The 26,228-nt window shown below is 39.1% G+C and overlaps 1 protein-coding gene across 3 annotated transcripts in view; it reads left to right on the top strand.

Annotated features, from left to right (window-relative positions):
* Positions 1 to 25,931, top strand: part of LOC147171401 (CD166 antigen homolog A-like) — a 51,432-nt gene extending 25,501 nt beyond the window's left edge. For 2 of the 3 annotated variants that reach the window (XM_086080648.1, XM_086080647.1), the window contains 15 exons: positions 11,206 to 11,312; positions 11,566 to 11,782; positions 12,765 to 12,829; positions 13,177 to 13,264; positions 14,637 to 14,810; positions 16,150 to 16,274; positions 16,369 to 16,501; positions 16,772 to 16,884; positions 16,987 to 17,113; positions 18,360 to 18,481; positions 21,956 to 22,088; positions 23,471 to 23,500; positions 23,853 to 23,964; positions 24,749 to 24,893; positions 24,972 to 25,931. In XM_086080648.1, coding sequence (XP_085936774.1) covers positions 11,206 to 11,312; positions 11,566 to 11,782; positions 12,765 to 12,829; positions 13,177 to 13,264; positions 14,637 to 14,810; positions 16,150 to 16,274; positions 16,369 to 16,501; positions 16,772 to 16,884; positions 16,987 to 17,113; positions 18,360 to 18,481; positions 21,956 to 22,088; positions 23,471 to 23,500; positions 23,853 to 23,964; positions 24,749 to 24,851 — 1,649 coding nt within the window. In that variant the 3' untranslated portion in view covers positions 24,852 to 24,893; positions 24,972 to 25,931. The remainder of the gene's footprint in view (positions 1 to 11,205; positions 11,313 to 11,565; positions 11,783 to 12,764; positions 12,830 to 13,176; positions 13,265 to 14,636; positions 14,811 to 16,149; positions 16,275 to 16,368; positions 16,502 to 16,771; positions 16,885 to 16,986; positions 17,114 to 18,359; positions 18,482 to 21,955; positions 22,089 to 23,470; positions 23,501 to 23,852; positions 23,965 to 24,748; positions 24,894 to 24,971) is intronic. The other variant, XM_086080649.1, reaches the window with a different exon arrangement.
* Positions 25,932 to 26,228: the final 297 nt, after the last annotated feature.

The raw sequence follows: 26,228 nt of genomic DNA, 5'->3' as shown, positions 1-26,228 counted from the left end.
TTCTAATATGTGTAGAATGGGAGGATGGACACACACCCTCGCCCCCCAGAATTAAATATTGCAAGATTTGGCAAAACTACACCTTGAGTCAATCACCTGCTCAGAACATCATGTCCATTATTCAAGGTTATTTGTACTTGTTTTCAAAACAAAGTAGCGCTGGATGGCTTTTGCCTTGACAATGTTAAGAGTCTTGAAAAAAAGTCAATGGGAAAGTGTGGACTGAATAGAAGTATTTGTTTTGAAGGACAAGTCTGGTGGCAAGTGGTGATACTTATAAAGCAAAGTGTTAGAAAACATATTTTTAATAGTTATACAAAGTCACCATTGTCAATAGGTTAGAGATTTAAAAAATAATAATAATCGACACATGGTATCAAACTATTTAAAGCTCCTTAATTACATCTTTTTATTACTGTATGTAATCCCGCATAGTCCAAAAATGTTAGTAGAATAGATTAGTTTGCCGCCTCGACACATTTTCGAGAAATGGCCATCAATGAAACAAGTGCATTCTAACACCCTGAAGGCAAAATAATCTTTTGTCCAGCCTCCATGCCCGCCTGTCTTGGCGGGAATAAGAAACCCGATACCACGACGACAGGCCAGCACAGGTACTGAAACCGAGGAAACGTGTGCAGACACAAAGCAACAATAGGAACCGGACGAAGTGAGATTGCAGGATTTGCATTAGCGGGATTCCCACCTGCTATCATCCGTGGGTGTCTTGTGACCACACATGATGCAGCAAATGAAAATTGTTTTCTTTGCCCGAGGGGGCGGGAGCCATCAAAATGTCTCCCCAGAAAACCTCTATTTCACACTGGCCATTTAATCATAGCCAGGTCTATTCAGTGTTCAATTACAATGAAGCACAGAGAAGCATGAAAAGCTTGTAAAGTCTCTCACTTCCTCGTAAAAGTTTTGGCCTATTTTTCCCAAATGACACGCAGCATTAAAAACGGTGTGATTGGGCTTTTTGTTTGCCAAGCCATTGCCGACTACAGAGCAAAATGTAAAAAAAAGAAAGAAAAAAAAAAGAATGAAAGGGGGAAAAAAATCACGTTGCCTGGTGACAGAGGGGTGCCATTATGCTCAGTGGACCTTGACCCATGACGCCAAACTGTCAGAATTTCCTCTTTGCTATCAGTCCTCATCCCTACAGCTCAAATGCTGGTTGTTGAATGTGTCATTTTGCTTTGCTAACAGAATTTTTGGTGTATAATCTCAAAAAACTCATAAATCACTCGTGTCTCAAGGCACCACTTTATTTCGCTTCAGTTTCTTGGAGACCTGACTAAACAATTATCACTTTGACAATTCTCAATAATTTAATACATTTTATGTCAACCAGTGAAGCATTGATTGCTATCTCCTGTACTGCCCCTCTTCCATTTATTTGGAAGTATTTTGAAGAAGCAAGGCCTGACAACCTTTGCTTAACACACAACATTACAGTGATGGCTGTCTAATGATAGATTTACATTGCTGGCGCTTGGGCTGGATATCGATTCTAATTTCTTCAATCGATTCGATTTTGATTCACAAGAATTCCATTATCGATTAATTATGGCACATCAATTCTACTTAAATGTCAAGGACATGATAAAAATTCCACAAATGTAAAATTCCAAAGTAACTAGTCAAATGATTGCGTTTATTAAAGTGCAATAAGGGGTCTTTCATAAATGTAGGAAAATACTTTTAAATTCATGTGAACAGTAAATTTCCAGAAAACGGTAAGATACCCCCCAAAAATGTACCTTTAAAAGAGAAAAAGAGATATTAAAATAATCGATTCATGGTTTTATGAATCGATATCGCTTGAAAAGGAAAATTGATTTGATATGGATTATTCGATTCTTTAAACCCAGCCCTAGCTGTCGCTAAAACTGTCAAGTAGCAGTTGTTTGTATTCTATGTTGTTGTCAGTAGATATTTTTTGTTTAATGAAACTTGTTGTTTTTTTTGTGGCCCAAAACGAACTGCTATGTGAATGATGAATTCATTTTCAAGTTGGAGCACCCAGCGGGATATCTTGTGCATATTATGAGTTGCAGGCAAGAAGATAATGTGTCCCGAAGTGTGAAAGAGAGACTAATTTATCACTCGCAATATATTTTTTGCATCGCATGGCTGTGCATCAGTTCGGCATGATACCCATGTCAGACCATATCAGACTTTTTCGTCATAAAGCTAATAAATGTGTTGGGCTTCGGACAATATTTCTCATGGAACTTGTAGATAAGAAGTGGCAGAGAGTGGCTTACTTATTAGAGGAAAGAATAGCGCGTCTCAGCTGGCCTTCAGATAGAGCCTGTGGGAGGAACGTCCTCAGAAAATGGAACCTTTGTCTCTCATCTCTTGAAACACAAACGGACCTTTTTTCACATGATTCCCTCTAAAAGGACCCTTCCGAAGGTCACGGAGATGCAGGGCAACATCTTTAGGAGGCCGGGTCACTCTGCCCTAAAACAGATGGTGCAGCTGGAAAAACGGCCTGGAAACGTTACACTGTACAATCCATTTCTCATGATTTGCCACCTGGTTACTTCCCAGCACACAGTTTTCAGTGCATTTAGCAAGAGCGTGTCTTTCTCGGCCAGTACGTTGCTCTTGATAACAGAAACAACCCATCAGATATTCTTACTAATGAGAAAGTAGATTGATTAATTGCTTGTTAAGAATTAGGTACATTTTGCAGAATGGTCATTTAATGCTATTAACCAACATTGGATCATGTACAATTAAGACATTTTTATTGAATTTTAAATGCTTATCAAAGGTTTGTGGAGAAGCTAAAGACACCCAGCTTTACTTTTTTTGTAAGAAAAATACATAAAGAAAAACTTTGGGTGATTTGTGCTTTGCATTGGATAGCAACAATTTGTGGTAAAACGTCGGCTCACTTTCATGTGCAGCAACAGTAATGTTAGCAGTTAGTAAGTGTGCTAGTGTTAGCACAGAATGAGAGGTAGGGTTGGGCATTGTTTTAATTTGGATGATCCCGGTTCCAATTTCGGTTCCTAACTATTCTCAATTACACGTGTTTTTTAGATGAAATTGTATGAATTTCACTTTCTTTTTAATTTCATTAACTTTTTATTATTTGTGAACTTTATTATGAATTTCTCAATGAGCATTTTTCAACCAGGGTATTAATATCAAACCTATGATTTTTATTTGATTTTTATGAATTTTTCACAAGAGAGATTTATTTTTGAGAACCTCAAGAGAATACAATAATGCAGCAGGTACTGTAGTTTAACTGTAGTTTTTCTATAGAAAGAAAAGATATATAATGACAAACACAAGCTGTACCATATATTTAATTTCAACATCCTATGCAAAACACATGCTGTATGTGTACATATGCTGTTTTTGTTATACGCGAAATATTAGTTGTCCTTTTGCATTTGTGTGTGGACCCACTATTTTAGTTCCAGTTTAACTTGTTGGCTCGATGTTGGCATTAGATGTACTTACTTTGTATCGGCAATTACTTAAGTACTTGTACATCTACTTAGCATGAGAACGTGGTATCATTACATCCCAACTGTGTGGTTTTTAGTTAAAGGTCAAATTAAAACTTCATTCTTTAAAGCAGATTTTACCAAACTTTTGCAGCTTAAGTGCTAAATAAATATACAATTAATTGCTATAACATCGACATGTACATATAAACTACTGATAAAGAACACAACAGACTTAATTTACCAGGGCAAACATGAATCAAAAAGACCTTCGCCAAGAAAATGTGTGCCTGCTTGACAATCAATAAAACAGCCTTTACAGCCTTTTACTCTTCACTGGCACACCAATAAAAAGTGACCCGGTCCCAACCCGAAGGCTGCTTTAAAGGAAAGTTAGTTGTGTGAACCTGGGGTAAAGTTTTGGCTATATATTATTTCCACCTGTCCTTTAAAGTCTTAGAAAACTAACTGTATTCTGTGCAGCCATAATGAAAGCTTGCAAATGCTCGCCTTGGACATTCTTTTTTTCTGTTTTGTTTTTTTGTTTTTACAGAATTGGATACCATTAGTGTGATGCTGTGATGACAGTGATGGGTAATTACGGAGGGCTTGAAAAAGCAAAATTATAGCGCAGCGCAAATTTGACATTCCAGCCCATTTCATGGAACAACATGAAAGAAGCGTAATGCTTCTACGACGTGATTGCAGCAACGTCCCCTAGTCAGGATGTAGCTGTTTGTCAAAATGGCTTCACCAAGTACAAACTCAATATAATACACACACAGTCAATAACACAGTCTGTGTGCACCAATGGAGGGAGCTCATTAAATGACAGCCACAGGGATGCTTAGGGGACCCTGATGGCACCATTTTCCCAAATCATGCCACATCTTCCTGTGGGACTACAGCTCTTTGCATGACAACAGATGAATTCTGAAATGCTCATCTCATTCGACTTAGATAAACATTAGGCACACCTGCATAATCTAATACGATCCAAAGCAGCAGGCAAAATTCTGCCTTACTATCATAAATAAAGTGGCACTAAGCAGAGCACATCACCAAGGTCAAACAACAGCACTGAGTTTTTCACACATGCCGGAATTTTGCCATTTAAAAAAATCTTGCCTTACTCACTTCGTAATTAAGTACTGTGTTAGGGGAAAAAAAACATTTTTGCAATATAAACAAGAGTAGCAAAAGTTCTGTGACCCGTGTCCCACTCCTCTATAAAGAAAACTATAAAAAGGGGGGAAAACAGTTTTATAGTGAGACGCTGCAGATTAACTACAACCTCTTTCACATGGATATCCACTGAAGCGGGATATTGCCATCACTGTGTGCTTTCAACACAGTAGAGTGGGAAAATTCCCTTTCACACTGTCGCTGTTCTACCTATGTTATGGCTCGGACACAAACTCAAAAACTAGAAGATCATTAGGTCCATTAGGTTTACACAGAACAGCGACACATAAAAAGGAGAATGCATTTTGGGTTTTCAGCACTGTATGTTAGAAAAATTGGGATACTATGGGGAAAATCACTGTTGAGGCAGAATCCTTGTATCTTCCAAACCACTACTTTTTAAGGATTTATTTTATTATTTTTTTAAGGCATCTTGCCTGAGTTACCAAAGACTGCCTCGTTAAAGTTGGTGTTATACCTTTATTGCTATCATTTACTGTTGTGCACCAACATCAGCACAACTCCTTCCCGTAAAGTGTAATGTTCAATCACATATTTTATTTACTAAAAAACAAACAACAAATTACAATAAAAAAAAACAATAAAAGCTATATAGACTGGGGTTATGACATCTTCCCAAACTGTATTTTAAAGGTATAATAGCCATGAGTGATACTATAAAAATTGCTGTCAAGTTTATGATTGGTTAATAATTTGTCAAAGTAACAGACCACCTGGGAATTAATTTGTTCCCAAAAACATATAAATATGTTTGATTTTAAATATTAAAACAATTATTGGTTATCATTTATGTTACCCATCCCTAGATTTGAGTGACTGCACCACTACAAACTTCACCCAGGCCATCCGTTTTGTATTTAATCTTATAAGATTTGCACTGTCTGGCCTACTGAGTTTATTTACTAAAAGATTTCTAAAAAAGCAGTGCATCACTGAAGGCTCCTTATCAGAGCAGCGTTCATTAGACACGGCAAGCCTTTTCCCAAGGGGTATCGATCCAACCGAAGTGGTCCTTTCTGCCCCTTCACCACTGTTCCGCTGCTGGAACGAGGCTATTTGCCATCCTGTCTTTGTGGACATGCGCCATGGGACCTCCATTCAATGCGCAAACCTCATTTTCAGTACTTAATAAGTTTGGACCCGCTCTTTCTTGTGCCACTGAATGACGTGCGCTCGCACAAGTAGAGATCAAGGGGGGCTTAAAGTGGCTATGGAGGGATACTGCGACAAGTGTGTGCGGAGAGACGGCTGATTTCCCTGGGTGAGCTTATAGCCTAGTTGTCACCCCACCCCGTCTTCCGCCTGTTACGGAGGCGCCTTAATCAGGAACATGAAAGCATCTCCTGTGGCGCCGCCCCCTGTCACTATCGCTCACCTGTCTACTCCTTGATTTACCCCTTGCCGCCATTTCAGTGTCCACTTGGAACATTCCCACCAGAGCCGAAAATTCCCATCCGAGTTCAAAGGGCTACTATATTTAATAAATTACACTTGATGACACACAAAGGAATGCGGTTTGATTTAAACTTGGGTTATTGCCTTTGAGACAGCTGCCCATGCATGTGTATGTGTTCGTCAAAGTGAAGTCACACAGATCACCTACTTTTGTCGAGAAGGATTACCTTATCTCTGACGGTGCCGGCGGCTCTGCCGTCGTCTCCAACGTGCGATTAGTTGTCATTGTGTAACAATGCAATCTGCGCCGATAAAGACCTGTTTCTTAAATTCACTTTCAAAATGATCTCAGAGTGGCTGAACACGGCTTTATTTGAATACCACTGAGAAAAAAAAAAAAAAAAGGAGCCATTTTAAATTGGAAATGCTAGGGGTCTTTTATATGGTGTGTCAGGTATAACTATTAAAATGTTGCAAGATGGCTGAGGGTGTAACAACTATGGGGAAAATGAACCAATCGATTACAGGTGGTCCTCAGTATACAATGGAGTTCCATTCCAGAACCACTGATCTGTATATATTACTGGATAGCGGAAAGGCCAAGACATTTGAAGCCGCGAGGCCGCCATATTACTACTTCCAAGAAATGTTTCTCGGCATACGATCCTATACATTTACAGTAACGAAATTGGAGAACATTTGACAGTACTTAGTAGAAACGGCATGATTTATGATGTTTTAAATGTGTTTAACATAAACAAGAGGACTTCAGACACTACAACTTGCCTTTTATGTACATGTATAAATTATACACTTAATGATGTTTACAGGAGGAAACTTGTATTTTTTTTTATTAAAGAATTAAAGTTAAAGTACCACTGATTGTTACACCCACCTAAGTGGGGCGAGATTCTTTATACATGTAATTCAAGAAAAGATGCCTCTGCCAAATCTAAAATTGGGGTCTAAGGAACTGAGCGATAAAAGAAAAAGGGGGTGTTCAAAGCAACACATACCGCCCACTTGTTAAAAAATAGTGACCACCACGCCGACCAAACAACCCCTGCCCCCCGGCTGTATACTAAGGGCACACTATGATGACGTCTTCTTCTTGCGTGAATATCAACGTGACATGCCTCCCCTTTCCCACCAGGGGAAAAAAACAGCATAATCACTATTATCTCTGTTCTGACAATTCTCTTTGTTAACCAAATCAGCAACGCCAAAACATTTAAACACATTTCCTACCTACAGTAATTTCTGGACTATAAGCCCCTACTTTTTTTCACTTGCATTCGACCTGCAGCTAATACAAAGGTGCGGCTTATCCATCAGATCACAATGGGGTGCACTACAAAGGAAGCGCAAGAGCATCAGGCAGAGCAAAACATACCAATTGAGCCCAAATACAGTAGGAGAGACAGAACGAGAGAGAGACAATTAATGCCCTCATTATGGAAAAGAAAGTAGCGGGATTCCGGTGCGGCTTATAGTCAGGTGCGTCTTATATGTGTAACAAACTCTCGTATTCCCCAAATTTAACTAGCGCGGTTTATAGTCAGGTGCACCTAATAGTCCAGATATTACTGTAATCAAAGATATATTTTTTTAAATGGCTGTGTTTACACAAGCATTGACTGTTGAATTGTGGTCGCTTCACAGTGTTATGTGGTTCATGTTTATGTTCCAGGGATCTTCCAAACTTATTTTGTTCTGCCCCAGTCTGCATTGTTTCGTCATAAAAGTATTTTTCTTTTCAACTCAAATTTTACTTGATAATATATGCTGCCATTGTTTTCTTGAATTTGACCTTGGAAAAATTGTATAAAGCAGTTCCCCAATCCAGATCATGCACAACTATTTCAAAATGTAGCAGCATAGCATCTGTATGCGTAGGATGTCCCTTTTGACTTGAAAAGCCCCTTGAAGCATGTGACAGTTTCCTTGCTTTTGCATCAACACAAAACAACAAAAATAAAAGTGTCGTCTAGCGGCAGCCTCATGCACTCACACACACACATAAACCTTCACTCTACGAAACTTAAGGTAAAATGTTGTCGCACCTTCCCTGAGTCACTTTGTCCCTATTTATTTAATCATTTTTTTCACCCCGCATATCTTACTTTCCCGTCTTTTGTTTGCTTTTCCCACCTTTTTGTCTGCACACCTGCAGCTTATCAGGCTGGTCGGCCCCGCCCCTCCGCTCCCGAAGCCAATCAGCTCCTTCTTCTCACACACCGCTTTTGAGTTTAGTGCCTTGTTTGCTTTGTTCTACAGCAGGGTCTGCTCGCTTTGCTTCCTCATTGTTCAAATGTGAACTCAGGAAGGTTTTGCTTCCTTTGTTGTGTTTTCTCTCATGCCTGAATGGTTGCAGACCTATAATCAACCCGACACCACGCAGCGTTTCTGTGTATTAAATTGTGAATGGATTTGTTTGGTCCATGTGCTTAAATGCCACCAAGCCTCATTTTAAATGCAGGTATTGTTTCTAGATGCACCAACTCCTGCTGGAAGGTTTTTGTGCATGTATTAAATATATTCCTAATATTGTTTAAGGTGCTCTAACAAGCACAGATATCACACTTCAAAAGGCCAGCGACACTTTCAGAAATATTAGATGTCTGTGGAATATTGCGGGAAAAAAGATTGTTCTATGAAGAGTTATTTAATAAGTCATTCTGATCGGACAACTAAAACTACAATAAAGTGTTTATCATGATAATCAAAATATGAGAATAAAATTTCCACTTTACAAATGCATCTTACAAAATCTTAATTATATTAATAATGTAATTATATGAGAAAAGACCGCTTCCAGTATGAGCACTCAACTCTTTAGTCACCGATACCACTAGTACTCTTGATACATAAATGTCTCCACCCAAAAAACAATGACAGGTAATTTTAAAGAAAAACAATTGTCCATCCGTTTTTCTCAGAGGGCGGCCATTTTGCCACTGCTTAACATACATTACACAAACGCAATATTAATCAAAATAATGTGTTTAGAATAATGGGGCTGAAAAGAACACATTTATTGTAAAGGAAATCTTAAGGTTGACTTCCCTTTAAAATTACATCCAATTATTGGAAATGTTCTATTCTTATTATTCTGAGTTCCCAGATCCTGATCGTAAAATAGCCACAAGAGCGCAAGTATTGATACCTTGAAAAAAAGGCAGGGCATCGTCCCGATACCTATACTTGATGTCAATACTCGCCCATCCCTAGAAAATAACATACTTTTATTTCAACTTTATTCTCATAACTTGACACATTTTTCTCCAAAGATGTGACTTTATTCTTGTAATATTCGGATTTTCTTCCACTAATATTAATCCATGCAAAATATTCACATTTGTCGTGTTTCTGCTATAATTACTTAAATTTTTCTTAAATGTTTTTTTTAATTTGACTTCATTATTTCATCCAACCATCCATTTTCCGAACCGCATGTTCCTCACAAGGGTTACGCGGGTGCTGGAGCCCATCCCAGCTGGCTTCGAGCAATAGGCGCACCCTGAACTGGTTGCCAGCCAATCGCAGTTCTTATGACATTATTCTCATAATGTTAAAACATTTTCTTCTAACAATACTACTTTTTCACCACACCCCCCCCCCAAAAAAAACATAACCTTCTTGTCATAACATTCCGACGTGACATTTGCTATACACCTGCATACTGCAGTTCTCAAAACAATTTTATAATAATTTATTCTACTCACAATCCCATCGATTCATTTCACTTAATTGAGTAAAAAAATAAAATAATAATCTTTTTTGTGTGTGTGTGTGTGTGTGTGTGTGTGTGTGTGTGTGTGTGTGTGTGTGTGTGTGTGTGTGTGTGTGTGTGTGTGTGTGTGTGTGTGTGTGTGTGTGTGTGTGTGTGTGTGTGTGTGTGTGTGTGTGTGTGTGTGTGTGTGTGTGTGTGTGAAGTGGTCCAAACTTTGGGCATTGTTTGTTTTTCATCAACTGTTTCCTCTTGGCTTGCCACCACTGTGCCAATTTATTTCTACATGCAGTGCTGCTTTCATCCGCAGTAGTATTGTCTGTTTAAATGTAATTGTTTCAGCCCTCCATATTTATTGCAACATTGCAAAATTATTTGTATAGTTTGACTTTTTCCACATAGCTTTAGACTTTTACACTCCACATATTTTTTTATATTTATACAGAGGAGTAAAAAGAGTTAATTGGGTTGAATTGACTGTCTAAATCATCTAATTAAGTGAAGGACGCAACCTTTTAAATGCATGTCCTCTTTGCAAACAAATACGCCAGCAAGGTTGTTGCTGTGGCCTCCTTGCACACAACCTGTAACCATAATGATTTCATCCATTCAAACAAGTCTCAAATGCGAAGTAAATTGTGACGCAAATTAAAGCAGCTCCGCTTATCTCTTTCAAATCTGCTGGCTTACAACACAGGAAGCCGAAGAATAAAGAGTTTAGCATCTGTTTCTTTTTGACTTGAATACAATGCGACGTGATGAGTAACAGCCACTCTTTAATGTGGCTTTAGCTTCCTCTTAGTGCAAGGACATTGCTCTTCTCGTAGAATGCGTTTGGGAACTACTCTGTCCTCTTAGATTTGACTTAAGTGTTGATGAGCTGTTTCATATTCAAGCTTTAGCTGTCAATTGCTGCCTGTGAACTGCTGAAAGCCACTCGTGCGCACATCCCCAGCTCCGACAGTCCTCACACTTGGTACACATGAAGAAGTTAAATAGAATAACAGCTCATTATTAGTCGGGCCATGGTAGCCTTTCCTTCCGTACAGCCTTCTACCGCTTAACCCTCATCGCATCGTGTGTATTAGCACTTTGTCTCCATGGCGATGTTGTGACCGAAATTTAGGCCAAAAGGTTTTTTTTTGTTTGTTTATCTGTGGGAGTGGTTTAATTATTAGAGCTATACACTTAAGTCAAACACTAAACAAAGTGGTATGATATTGATTATTAATTATGTAGAGAAAGGGATGGATAGATGTATGGATGAATATACTGTATGTGTATATATATTTATTTTTTTATTTATGTATTTGAATGCTCATTGTTAATTCAGAATAATTATTTATTCATAATTAAAAAAAAAAAAAAAAAAACATGCCCCTTGCTGTGGTGTCTTCACAGTGAGCGGCCTGGAGACGGTGGTAGGCCTGTACGGCCAAACGCTGGAGATTCCGTGCAACAAAGGAGCCGTGAAGGCGGAAGATGCTCTACTCACAAAGTGGAAATATGTAAGTCAGCGCGGAGGTCAATGGATTCAAAACGGTGAAGTCCATCTGACACCAAGCTTCTGACACCCATTTATCATGTCTGAGCCACGCCCAGTCTGAGTGCATTTGCTGTGCGCCGGAGCGTGCGTCTGTTCCTCAGTGTGTGTGTGTGTGTGTGTGTGTGTGTGTGTGTGTGTGTGTGTGTGTGTGTGTGTGTGTCTTTGTGTCTTTGTGTTTATTCCTTATGTGTCTTTTTGCAAAAAATCCTCTCCAGGACAAAGGGGATGGACTTTCGGGAGACCTGCTGGTCAGACAGAAAACTGAAAGCGTCTCCATTAGCGCCACTGATGACTACAAGGGTCGCATCAACATGGCCGCCAACTCCAGTCTCCTGCTGTCTGACACCAAGCTGAGCGACCAGCGCACTTTCACCTGCATGATTGTGGTTGGCACAGACATCCAGGAGTACCCGGTCAACGTGGTCGTCTACAGTGAGTGGAGTGTAGAATTGTTCGGGACTGTTCAAAACTCTGAACTTTGGGGTAATTTTAAAAAATGAAGCTCGGTTTTTAATAGTGAACTTAAATTACGGCTGAAACGAACAGTCCATTAACTGGAATAATTTGATTACAGAACAAAAGTCGAAGCAACCTCTTTGCCCTCAAGCTGTGTCAGTTTTTCCAAATTACTAATTTTACTGCAGACTCGCGTACCACTTTGCGTAGGAAAAAAATTGACGTGATGGCAGCAAGCCAAGCAAAATGAATGTGTACCGATTGATCGGCCTGACGATTTATCTGCCCCGATTTCCTTAGTTTTGGGGGATCGGTGATCGGCCAGAAAATTATGATCGGTGCACCCCTATGATAAAGTGCAAAGTGGAGCACGTCTACGCCAACATAAGGTATCGATGTTGGCTAATTTTATGTATCTTACCAACGTTAGTTAGCGCATATTGTAATGTCTCCCACGTGATCAAAGATTGACACAGTTTTGTCGTTGAATAACATAAAAGCAATTATAGCTGATTACTCAATGGGAAACTAGATTGAATAATTTATTAACTCGATTTGACTTTTGAGTGCTTCTACTTAAGAACTCAGGTTTTTGAATTATGGACTTTTGATAAGTCGATTTTATTTATTTTTATTTTTTGCTTTGTGTTGGAAGCCAACATCCGAGTTTAAAGCCATCTTCAAGTACAAATTAAAGGAAAAAAGAGGCAATTGATTTATTTTATTGTCCTTGCACGTTGTCCTTGCATGTGGGCAAGGAGAAAAAACAATGTTAATATTTATGCTACATATTTTCATTAATTGACCCTGCAATTTGGAATATTTCCAAAATTCATACAAATATACTGTGAATTTAAAGAAACATTTCCACCCGTTTGTAACCATACTGGAGTGCATGCTGCTGCACTTTCTAATACCACTCAGATCATTAATATATTTATAATTGTGTGTATTGCAGAGGCGCCTGCAGGTGTGGAGATTTCTGACAAGGCACAAGAGCTGGAGATCGGCAAACTTACAAAGGTGTGTTTTTTTTCTTGTGTGCGAGGCAAACGTTACTTATACAGATATTTTTTTTTTATGAAACTTCAAGGGAAACACCCTCTCCTGAGGCGTAGAAGCGACCATGTTACGACAGTAATGAGTCCTTTTGAAGTGGCGCTCATGAATTAGTAACAAGTACATCCTTCGCTGCTGCAATTAGAATACCCATAGGACCGCAGAGGAGTCTTGGGGCATTTCATGGTCTGTTGCGTAGAATATCCTCAAGCCATCAGAAGCAGGAGGGGTTGGTTTTACTGATATTTGGTCCATTTAAACAATGACTTTTCATGTGTTTTTGAAGGATTTTTGTCATTTTTGTTTTACAGCTGGCTACATGTGTCATAAAAGACTCCAATCCGGCAGCCAACATCACATGGATGAAGAACAACAAACCCTTGGCGGATGGCGGAAAAGGTTTGTTATTTTATTGCAAAAGTCATACTAGTTTGCTGTCTAATTATAAATGTCATAAAAAGACACATTTTAGTTTTCTCTCTAATTTGTGTTCTCCTTCATAGTCATTTGCCTTTAAAAAATCATTGCCAACAACAGATAAGGGATTTAATTTTAAAAAGTATTAAGTGTCATGATGTGTTGTCTCAAAACTTCATCGCCGTGGATTTCAAATCAAAAGGCTGTCTTTTGTGAAAACATATACAGTATATTAAATCGCACGGCTATTGCGAATGGAGAATTGATCAACTTAAGCTGCACAAAAGTCAGCAATGTGGGTTTCTTTATTACACAATTTTCTTAATACTGTACCCCTTTTGACTCAGTAAACTATTGGTACCTGGTTTTAGGGTGACAAACAGACACCATATGAGAGAGCAACCATTTCTAATCACTAATTGGTCAATATTTTCAATCTTTTTCTGTCATTGTATTATTTGAGTAACCTCGCCAGCCAGATTGATAATTGTGATTCACTTGAGGGAGTTCTTCACATTATCAGTCTGGTACTTCACTAGGCAGACCCGTTCGGGAAAGGCGGGACTTCCTGTGCAATACTTCAGGCTGATTGGACGATGCGGCATCTTTGCACATTTGTTTTGACCAATTAAAGTAATGGATGATAATGGGGGGTCAGGGGGGCATGAACTTTACCAGATAAAATGAACAAAACGCCTCTCGCTGTTCAAACTCAACAAGGAAACGGTGAGTAATTCTGCGAGAACAATTAATTGCAGCATCCATTCGTCTGTTAGGTTTGTTTGTTTCCCTCCGCCATCAGCACTTATTGGTTTCATCCTGCCTAAACAACGCCTGATTTGTCCGACCTAATAAGGTCGGCTGCAAACGTATGAGCGGAAGCGGTACAAGTTTGTGAACTCACTAATACCGCGAGAATTCATCTTGCTGGCAAGATTATTATTTGAGGACACCTGATGAGAAATGACTAAAATAAACACACTAAGCTTAGCCTGGGCATGCCGTGTTATACTCATCAGTCACCACATTACTGCAGTGATCCGATATCTTGCTGCTGTCATTTTTTTGAATTGTATTCAATATTAAATACAGGAGACCCTCATTCTTCATTGTTGTTTGTTTTTGTATACTATACGACTTGACTGATGCATTCAATGCCGCATGGAATACTGACTGCCCTAGAATCTTTTCATCCTAGTCCGGAGCTCCTTGTGAAGTCTATTTGTAGTGAACATTAAAAGAGAAAGAGTCAACAGAAATTCCACAAGAGCCATAAATTTGTGTTTGTGTCTGGCGACGGAGCTACTGCGTGTTTGTGGGGGACGTCTGACAACTTGTTTGTTTATCGGCGCAGGCGTTTCCATCCGAGCCTCGGTGCAGGTGGACCCCGTGAGCGGCCTATCGAGCATCTCGTCCACACTGGAGTACTCGGCTACGAAGGAGGACACCGACGCCCAGTTCTCATGCAGCGCTCAGCACAATGTGGGCAAAGAGCTGGCTTCGTCTGCGCTCACTTTCACCATCACGTGTGAGTTGGCTAACTCCTTTTAGACGCAAAAATTATAGGAATGTTTCTTTGAGTTTCATCATCGCGGACTATGAAATAATAATTCTGACTTGTTTACCTCGCTTGACTGAAAAGATGTTTTTTCTTCTTTTTTCTTTCTTTCTTTTTACAACCCAGATCTGTTATGCAGGTTATCTGAAAAAAACTCGAGACTCTTGGTCTTTAGTGTTGCGAGGATGAGCGGTGAAATGGGATTAATGCAGAAGCAGCATTAAATATTGAAGCTGCTTGCTCGGCGTGGCCTCCAAATAAGCTGGTGCACTTTCACACGGGGGAGGCCAACAGTTTGTCAAAGACACCGCACAAACTGTGAATTATGCTTCATGTTTTAAATAATTTTTGGCCAACAGCTACCATTAAGCAGGATTTGCTTTGTCTATTTGAACCCTGCAAATGTTGCGAATCATTAATTTAAAAAACCCACTGTTATTCTTTGCTTAAAAGCTGCACTCTCAATTAATAATTAAAGTTCTTTCCAAGAACAAAATATGTGCGGACTTTTTACACTATTACTGAGAAGCCCTTTTATAGAATGGGATACACTTCAGACCTCCATAGGTGGAAATCTGCGATATAAACACCATATTTAGTAGGGCTTGGTTTAAAAAAAATGGAATAATTGATATCAAAACGATTTTTTAAATAAGCGATTTATGAAACCACAAATCGATTATTTAAAAAAACAAATTCTCATAAATTCATAAGAAAATAGAATTTTAAAGGCCAAAGGTTTTTTTGTATCTTACTATTTTCTTCTTAACTATACCACATTTAATCTTATTAAAACACCCTGTAAAGTATTCATATGCAGTCACGAAATGGGAGACTACCATATAACACTTTGGGAAAACAGTCTCTCTCGCTCTCACCAAATAAAAGGCGCAAAGCGCTTAAGAGTGCCTCGTTGTTTGGCGGGAGTGTCACACAGAGAGAGGCAGAAAAGCAAGGATGGTGGTTTTTTTATGTCCATCTTGACAGCCAATGTGTGCACCTGTGTTACAGGTTGGCGTCATTGCTTTAGAGCGCCTCGTTGTCACTGCATGTAAAATCCCTGTGATGACCCGGTGCGATGTATTCCAGCCATTAGAGACTTTTATGTGGATATATATTTACGCCAAAAAAACATATAACACTCTTCTACATAGTGTGTCATTGTGAAGACATTTTTTGTTGCGTTTCATCAACTTTAAATAAAGTTACCACAATATTAAGTTGCACCACTCCTTACGATGCCGTGCATTTCTAGACTGTAGACCAGTTCCACCATTTGACCGCTTAGTGTTTCCTCTCTTCCCTCCAGACTCCACGGAGAACATCATCCTGCAGGTGATTTCCCCACAACCTTTGGTGGAAGGTGACAACGTGACCCTCAAGTGCGTGGCGGACGGCAACCCGCCCCCGACCAGCTTCAACTTCCACCTGAAGGTACGCTGACGCGTCTGTAGTCTAGTCTCCTATGGTGTCGTTAATCAGCGGAGCATCCCATGCTAATCAGCGGCTATTGTGTGTGTGTTTGCAGGGCGATGTAATTCCTGTGAGAAATACAGATACATACATCCTCACTCATGTCTCACGTGACACCACCGGTGAATACCAATGCTCCCTAATTGACAACCCCGCCATGATGACTTCCAAGAACATCACAGTCAATTGTAAGACATCACGCTACGTTTCTCTGAAAAATTGTTCCATCAGAGCTTTTCATTTTTCTCCTTTTTGGAGCTCTCTTGTGTTGCTGTCAAGAGTGAAGCGTGTTTGCCCCGTACCGTTCAGATCTCTTGGTCTCCTCACTTTGTTGTCATTCTCCGCTAATAAGCCACGGCGGCAGCAAGAGGAGCGTAGTTAATAATAGAAATATCTCCGAGCTTGTCAGAGCTGTGAGCCGTTGTTTCTCCATCCTCTCACCTCTTTGTCTGTCTTAGACCTAGACATCAATTTAAGCCCTACTGGGAATGTTGTCAAGAAAGCTGGGGAGGCCTTGGAGCTGTCTTTCCAGATCGACTCTTCAGGGGAATCAAAGGTCTCCTGGACCAAGGTATAAATAAAAAAAAGAGAGAGAGAGAGAGAGCAAAACAACTTTCTGCCTCAAAGAATGAGTTTGTTCTTGAAATAAAAAATATTGTTTTGCTCTAATCAGGACAATGTCAAGCTGGACAAAGAGCCCAAGTTTAACAAGCTTAAGTACTCGGATTCTGGCCGCTACGAGAGTGAAGTGAAGATGGGAGCACTGAGCAATAAGGCCTCTTTCGATCTGGTTGTTGAAGGTAAAGGCCTCATCGCAACACACTCACTTACACTACAGATCTAAGTGCCCAATTCCAATAATGGTCTATGCACCGCTCATCTGCTATATATAGATTATGTTTAATAGTCTGTGCTAATGTGCTTCTGGTCTCTTGCAATTAGTCTACTTCTAATCTGTTATATTTACATTAATGGCTTTTGAGTTTGCACTTGCAATGTAACGTGATACGCAGAGTGAATGATGTTTACGTTGTGCGAGAGAAAGCACAAATGACCTTTCCGCATGGATGTCACAAAGCATATTTTGTGAAGCCAAACATTTTTTTTATGAATAGTTTTGTTCCACCTTCATTCCTTCATTTGTTTCCACTCAGCTTAAGTCCTTGCTTTTGTATTTATATACAACTTACAGCTCAAATTTAGTGTTTTTACATATTTCACATATGTCATGGACTGTGCACCTCTACTGTACCGCAATTGCATTGTATTTAATGGTATGAGCACCTCGAATGTAACACGTTTACAGTACGTTATATTCATGGTCTGTACCGCATTAAAGTTTTGCTATGTTTAATGACTAAACTTTCACTTAAGTTTTTTTGTTCATTTAATTGTGGGTGCGATTGTTTTATTTTTGTAGGTGAAGTCTCACTTTGGACATTTATAAGTAATCCTCTTACAATTACATCAGTTATCAATAAATCTGATCTTAACTACTTGGATTGTCATATCAGTCAGGCTGAGCTCAGCATGTCTAGCAGCCCCCTCAGTGGCTATAAATTTGGCTTAGCCCCGAGAGATGCATATTTTATTAAATCGGCGAGGAAACGTTGCCCTCGATTAGCACAAAATTAGCATGCCCTCTCATTTTTTTGCATATAAAAAGATGAAGTGTGAAAAATGACCCTTTGTGATTTCTCTGCATTTCCGTGCCCAGCTGTCCAGGAGCTGTTGCCAGGCAACCATCTGAGACTTCACAAAGTCCCTGACAGCTCTTTACAAAAAAACAGGATTAGGCAAATGATGTCCTTTTGACTAATTAGTCGGTTTTGCTAAATTTATTATCACTGCTGTTTCATTCTTTTGGGCAAAATGGGGCTGAATTGCCTCCCGTAGTGACAGGACAACAGTTTCAATAAGCTCTGCAAAAAGAAAGTGAACCATTCTGGCTATTGCTTTTGAGGTCTGCACTTGATATTGGACGTGTGTGTGTTTGTGTAAATGAAAAAAAGAACATCACAACAAGAGCATCCCATCCCGTTGCAGGCGCTCCAGTGATCAAACAGCTGCTCAAACAGCGTAGTGAAGACGGTCAACATAAAGTCTTGATTTGTGAGGCCGAGGGCTCTCCAAAGCCATCTGTTTCCTGGAGCATCAATGGCACCTCGGTATGTACACACGCATACTGCCACAGCAGCGGCGGCAAGGGAAATGGTATTCATTCCTTTTCTCCAGAAACTATACAAGCAATAGCAAAAGGGATGTTCTAATCATGAATGTTTTTACCCCCAAGAAGCAACGCAGCAGTCACCACGACAGCAAAAAGGCTATGCCACCTTTTTGGGCTCGTTAAACCAACCAATTAGCAAGAGTGGATGGGAAATTGTCGTTTCCAAGGTTACGCAAAGATCGCTACATCTTTTCCCCTAATTGATTACCTCTGGCAATGAAGAAACAAACTGATTGCGGTGACGTTTTCCAGAATGAGGATAAGCGATAAAAGTTTGACAGGTCTTGATAGTTTCTGCTTTGTTTTTGTTTTTTTTGCACAGCAGTAGAGACATCTGGTGTTTCACTTGATTTATTTTAAGAACTCAAACGTATATTTGAGTAAAAACACATCATTAGACAGCCGCAAGAGTGCCATTGTTAATTTGCTTTGACGCCTTCTGTCTATGTATGTACGCCACATCAACCTTCACTACAACTCTACAACATAAGCTGTTAAAAAAAAAATCTGTGTCATTAACATTGTAAAAACAGTCTTTTTCCAGAAAAAAAAAGTGCATTACTATATTTAAAGCTTCTCATCTCTTCAAATCGCTACTGCCACATGTGGCCGAAAATTTTAATTGCACACTCCCTTCTTCACGTACACAATGCGCGCATGACATCACATCCGTAGACACAAGGCGGGTTGTTTTTGAAAAGTAGTAAAAGTTAAAAACAATATAGGCGAAGAGTAAAGTTGTTTTTAGGACAAAATGCCAAAGAGTCATTAGCAGAAAGTTGTAATATTGCTGTAATAAATTTTTATTTTTTCGTTTGGGTCTTTTTGTAGGTAGAAAAAAGGACGGTATCACACGAGTACTCAACTCTTGAGTAGTCGATACCGAGTACCGATACCACGACTCCACAAGTACTTTTGGTACATAACATTTATACAAAATACCATGACAGATCATTTTAAAGAAAGACCTTTATATCCCAATATAGCATTTTTTTTTCAATTTGCACGAAAGTAATGGCAATTTTAAATTCTTCTAATTTCTCATTTTATTCTCATATTACAAGCAACTTAATTCTATTCATATCCATTTTTTATGTAGAAAGTTGTTTTCCTAATGATATAGTATGTCTTTTTATCCTACAATTACAACTTTATTTTGATTAATATACAACTTTATTTTAATAAATTTAATGATTTCAAGCAATAATAAATACTTTTTCTTGTAAAATTCCGTGGTTACGTAATAGCATGACTTCTTGTAAAGTTTTCTTTATTCTCATAATATTCCACATTTTTTTCTCATAAAACTGTTTCTCGTCTGTTTTTTAAAAAATAAAAAAAATTATTTGTCTCGTGAAATTGTGTTTTGTGTTCATACAAAGCCAATTTTATTCTCATTATGAAAAATGCATAAAACCACAAACTTTATTCTCCTAATTATATTCTGCTAAAATTGTTTTTGTAATAACTTTAATGACTTTTTTCTTGTAAAATGATGTTGTTTTAAGTAGTAAGTTTTTCTCATGTGGGGGGTTGGGGAAAGTTGCTAATGCCATCACTTTCTACTTTTACTATTACAAAACATCATAAAACCACAACTTTATTCTTGTAATATTTTACTTTAATCTCAAACGTATGATTTTTCTTCTGAAATTATGCTAGTTTCTTTTTTTATTGTCAATTTTCAACAAAATTTTCATTTGTCAAAATACCTCTAAAACTTCTTGAAGACAACAAATGAGGAGAATTGAGAAGGCGTCAAGAAACGAGCTGCCCTTGCCCTGATTTTCTAAACGCATCAAGCAGCCCCTCGCTTCGCTTGGTTGCAGATCGCACTAGTTGTTCCTGTTGAGCGCATTGCACTTTGTTAGCGTTTCACCCTGCAGCTGTCACACCTGTGAACATATCCGGTCCTGGAAAATCGAGGCAGGTGTGCCGTTGGAGAGCGTAAACAAGCTTAATTTCTCCCGGGCTCGATCACCGCCTTGCCACCAAGACAAAATCCCCCTTTTTTTGTTTCTGCGTTGAGTGTACCTGTACGCCGGCTGACAGCACAAAGGCATCAGCGGGGGCAGAGTGAATTACATACGCGACCTGAGGGGCTTTGGGCTGAAAATCTATTTGTGCAGGATCATTTTCACTCCTTTCAGTCCAAGATGAAATCCACCTGCGGGTGATAATGAATCTTTTACATGAGCCACAATTTTTTGCATCTTGCAAAAAGGTTTATTTTTGGTTTACCCTTTTGAGACATCTTTTGGAAGAAGACTTGAACACAAGCAATACTAATGGCTATTCAAGTGCACTGTATTCACATCTGCATGTATATGTATAGGTGCTGAAAAGGATGTTTGGTTATTCTTTGTGTCTGTTTTTCCACCTGTGAGGCTTCAGCACTTAAAAGCATGCATTTGAACTCAAACTGGTAGAACATTGCCTCCTAGTGGTGCCTAAAAGTACTTGACATTATGTGAATTTCCCACGTTACAAAAGTGTAGAATAACGTCACTTTAAATTAAATAAGATTTGCTCACACTGTTCTTCAAACAAGAGAACAAGAGTGTGCTTGCTTCAAGCCGTTTGTCACTCCCAGTTAAACTTTACTGTAAAACAAAAGACAATTAAAAATTGTATATTTGAATGTTCAACCAAACCACATAAGAAAGTCTGATTGCTCAACGCTAGCATATAATGTGAAATGGCGTAGGGAGGATGTTTCAATGATTATAAACTATCGGAATTGTTTACTTTATTAACAATACTTTGTGACCTTTTTTATCTTGCACTCCATAAATAATAAATGTAAAAAATGCTAAATACTAAAACTAATTTATAAAATTGAATACAGTAGGTTTATACTAAAACTAATAAAAACTAAACTAAAATGAAGAATGACAAAAAAAAGGAACTATTAAAAACTAGCAAGCCCAGTCTAAAAACAAATTAAAACTAACTGAATTTAAAAAAAATAATAATGGAGGAAAAAAAAAAAGCATGGGCCTGTTTATTTTTCTGTAGAGAATCCAGCAAACCAGGATAGTGTCTTAATAATTAAATGACATCCAGTGCAACATCTAAAATACTCATTGTACAGTGACAATAGATCGGAGAACTAATTGTAGCTTTGTGTTATTACTCGCAGGTGTATGGCTCTAATACTCAGAAACAGAAAATCGGAAAATTGCTTTGTCGTCCTTATCTCCCCTATTTCATGCCATTTATGAAGAACAGTGACAGTCAAATAAAACAGAAAAGGTGTCTATTTAAGGTGCGGCTTCATTCCTTAACGTGGATAACAGGTTTTATTGGAGAGGATTTGACGAAGGGACCGTATGGTGGTGTATAAAAATAATAATCTTAAATGTGCTCTGAAAATGCTAAAGAACCGTGCTGCCATCTTTGTCCCCCACAGCTGGATGAAAGTCCCTTCGTCAACGGCAAGGTCACGCACAAAATCACAGTGGTGCCCACCGTCAACCTGACCGTCTCGTGCACCGTGTCCAACGAGTTTGGCGTGGACATGCGGGACATCAATGTGTCTTCTCGTAAGTACGGGGTCATCCGCCAAGCTGTTTATTTACATCGGTGCTCCCCCCCTCACCGATGCAGCTATCCAACTCTGCTCGCATGCTGACTCGACATCACGACACTAATCATCTTCACTTTCACTGACCATCACCTTACTGCTTATTTTTTTTAAACAATGACACACTATGGACAAAAGTATTGGAGCATCTAGCCTTTACATATACATAACGTGACCAGGGAAGAAAATATGGTGTGTATCATCTCTTTTGTAGTACATCCCAAAGGCGTTGAACCCTTCTCTTATTGTTGTTGGTATGTTTGGCATACAAAGCATTCGTTGAATTGTTTTATTTTTTTAAGAAAAAGAAAAAAGTTCCTGTTAATATTTGAATAACCCATTAATTAATTTTACATATTTTTTAATAATCATTATTATTTTTTAAGATTCTTCTGCAATGTTACACTTATCCAGTGTTTCCAATTCTTTATTGAGCTAAGGCACATCATTTACGTAAAAAAAAAAGACTCACCACCAATACGAAAAGCGGATACACAGGATGTGCCAGCTAATGGTAGAACATTTTATGGTTCTGCCTGTCACTATACGTCACTGGCATAGATAGACGTTCAAAGAAACTTTTTTCTCATTTTTTTCCTTTTTTATTTGTGTATTAGGCATTTCTGCCTGCTATTTAGTCCCAATGCCGTCAATATATGTAGTATGAGGGCTGCAACGATTACTTGGAAGAATTTGAGTAATCCGTCACATGCGTAAGCTAGTAACAGCTAGCCAACTCTATGCCTTTATTCGGTGACACCCACGCCACTCACCAGTTCAGTCCCCGCCTTTTTTCTTTTCTTTTTTACACACACTGTCACAGATACTACAGTAGAATGTGAGGATGGCGACCCCTAGTGGGCAAAAGTAATACCTGCCACTCACATGCACATTTTACTGTATTTATTATGCTAAATCGTTTTTATCTGATTACTTAATTTAGTCCATATGGCCTTGAAATAGTAGGGGTCAACTGTATAATAAAAAAGAAGAAATTAATAAGACCATCCACGAGATAATAGTAGAGTTATTGGTCTCCATCCACATTGATTCATCGATGACTACATTGAGGTATGTCTGAATACTTTTGTCCGTCATCACAAATAACTGATGCTTGCATGTCAACCGTCTGGTCGCCAAGGTTTGCCGTGTCTCTGTTACATCCTCTTTCTTTTTTTTTGCCGAGTCATGTCTGCGCGTGTGTGTGTTGGGATGCTGGGACTCCACCTGTCCTTTCTCTGATCTGAATTTCCTGCATGCAGAAAGTAGACTAGACACGTAGCGTTAGACGTCATTTTTGCCTTGGTTGGACGTTAATTTTGATTTCGTATCTGATTTCAGTATTTGAGGAGGTGAGAGTGGATAAACGAGGTAAGTTGTAGACGCCTTCTTGTTTGTGAGATTTGGGGGAAGCGGAAAGCGAGAAAGCAAATTTTCTATGGAGGAAATAGATAAATGTGGAAGAGTTGTTGCACAGAAGGAGCGGCGCCACCAGCATCCTGGCAAACATGACCCCATTACCTTGCTGGCTGAGCCAATGATGTCATAAACAGGATTGCTGTCATTAACATTTACCTCCGCGATTCATAATCATGTACAGTGGCAGTGTGTCCATCCAGCCGACGCGTTTTAGGGCACTACTTCCTGTTTGTGGTCAGGGGGTCCGCACTGCCGCGTGACCGTCAGGTGCGTTGACGCTGGTGTTTGTTTTTTTGTCGTGTAGACCAATCGGACGACGCCGATCGAACCAAGCTGGTGGTCGGAGTGGTCGTCGGCCTTCTCATCGCCGCCATGGTCATTGGACTGGCCTACGGAATCTACCAGAAGAAATCCAAGTGAGTTTACAAATACAGTGGAGTGGAATAAGGGTTCAATTAACATCAACACGGCATCTAGCATGTCCACAACGATGAACCTATGTCACTTAAATGACAGTACTGTATATACATTGTTTTAAAAATAAATCAACACAAACGACCTTCACGAGGGTCATTAATAGTATTAGCTAGCATACCAGCCTAAATAGCACACTAGCAGGAATTGCCATGACATGAGACAAATTAATATGCGCACTACCACTTTACAGAGTCTTAAGTCATGAAATTTACATATGCACACAATCATACATATTATGGAATACAGGCAAATTATAATGCAAAGGGAGATTAACGGCTTTTTGTAGCAACATTGCGAGAGGAGCTGAAACATACAATACTTTCAGTTTCATTTTTGACTATGCACGTGGTGCATTCATGTTGACAAAAAAAACCAATTTAAGATTAAGAGTACCAAGATTCCACCAGATGGCGCCAAGGTAATACTTAATTCTGAGAACAGCAAATACATAGGTTTTCAGTAATCGAGGATAGGTACCGAAAAAAAGGGACAGGTTCGCGTTAATTATTATTATTTCGGGCTGCAGCTGCTGAATACTTGTAATATTGCATATTCTGCTGATTTTTCCATCCCAAAATATTTTTGCATTATTAAGCATAACACATGCACGCGAGGGGTAGATATTATTAATTTTTCCCAACCTTTCTGTCGCCAAATTATTCATGCTGTTTGATGAATCGTTGCAGCCCTAGTAAATTGCGAGCAATGTGCCGTCCTCAACAGGCAAGGCAGCTGGAAGACCGGCGAGAAGGAGAACGGCTCCTCCGAGGAGGAGAGAAAGCTGGAGGAGAAGGTGGAGGAGAACAGCCAAAAAGCTGAAGTGTAGAGAAACTCCCGCGCCACCGAGCATCCTTTGGGAATGTGAAAGGTGCGGTTAGCATCCACACACACTTGCACAATATCACCTCTGTGTGTGAATTCCTACTAACGTCGTTGTCCTTTACAGTGAGAACATGGAACTTTGCACGTTTCACCTCCTCACCTCATCTTTTGGGAAAAGAAGAAGAAAAAAAAGTGTACATTACAATGAAGACAGCTTGGATTTGATTTCAGGGAGAATTTGACTACAAATCCAATCCCGCTCCGGAAAACGCAAACAATTGGATACTGCATGTGATAAACATGCACTACTTGACCCACAACACACATACACAGTGTAGCTCTGTCTTCAGTTAGCAATCTTGTTCGTTAGGAAGGATTTTTTTTGGGTTAGTTGCTGCAAGCGAAATAACTTCTAGACCAGTTTTGCCTTCGCTGTTAAGATGTGTAGGAAGCGCATCGTGTTCTTATGTCATCCATTTTGTCATCGTTTCATCCTCTCTTTTTTTTTTATGTACATACGTCTCGGTTTGTTCATTCGTGGCGTAGAGAAAGACAGAAAGGGCTAAAGGGTTATTACTGAAGTTGGTCTTGGCGAGGATGCGCCGTTTATTTTTTTTTCCAAATGTACTGTACGTCATTGGCCGCCAACGAGCGGGTAGATTTAACCCAGTGAAGTGGTGCCCATTTCATCTCACCTTCAAAGACATCTACCCGCTCGTGTCTTCAGTCAGTGAGTCATATTTGAGTTGATGAGTTTTCTATCCCCGCTGGATCTCAAAATGGGACGATGCCATTGTGAAGTATAAATTTTATTTTGTTGTTGTTGTTGCTGTTGCTATTTATGTTGTACAAGATGAGAAAACGTCCCAGTACTCACACGGCTGCCCCAATCCTATCCCACGTTTTGAATTGTTGATGAAAACACGCTTGCAGTCTTGAGATAAATATTAGTAATTGATTTCTGAATTGAAAGCATCCAATTGGAAGAATGACCAAAGAAAGTGAACATTGCCATGCAAGTATTGTAAATATCTGTTTTGTTTTTTGTACTTTTGTTTAAAATAAAGTGTACATTTGGAAAACATGCCCACTGTCTTATTTTGTTTATTTTTTGTTGGCCAGGAGGCTTTTCATCACCACGGCTTAACAAATTCATTACGTCAGGTCCCTACTGAAGCATTTTATGCCACAACTTTCCTAAATTTATTGTTTTAATTTAACTTTTTTTTTAAGTTATTTTAAAGGTAAATACCGGTATGTAGTCGATCTTTAACCGAAATGATATGAATTAAAGCTAAAATTAACTCAAAACCTAAAACAATTTTATTGTACATTTAGAACATGTATGAAATTTGTGATTAATCGCGAGTTAACTAGTGAA

Source organism: Leptonotus elevatus, chromosome 7 (genome assembly GCF_054856555.1).
Source record: "Leptonotus elevatus isolate MCC_2025b chromosome 7, RoL_Lele_1.0, whole genome shotgun sequence".
Lineage (NCBI taxonomy): Eukaryota > Metazoa > Chordata > Actinopteri > Syngnathiformes > Syngnathidae > Leptonotus > Leptonotus elevatus.
The sequence above is the reverse complement of the archived record's forward strand: the minus strand, read 5'-3'. Positions and strand labels throughout refer to the sequence as shown.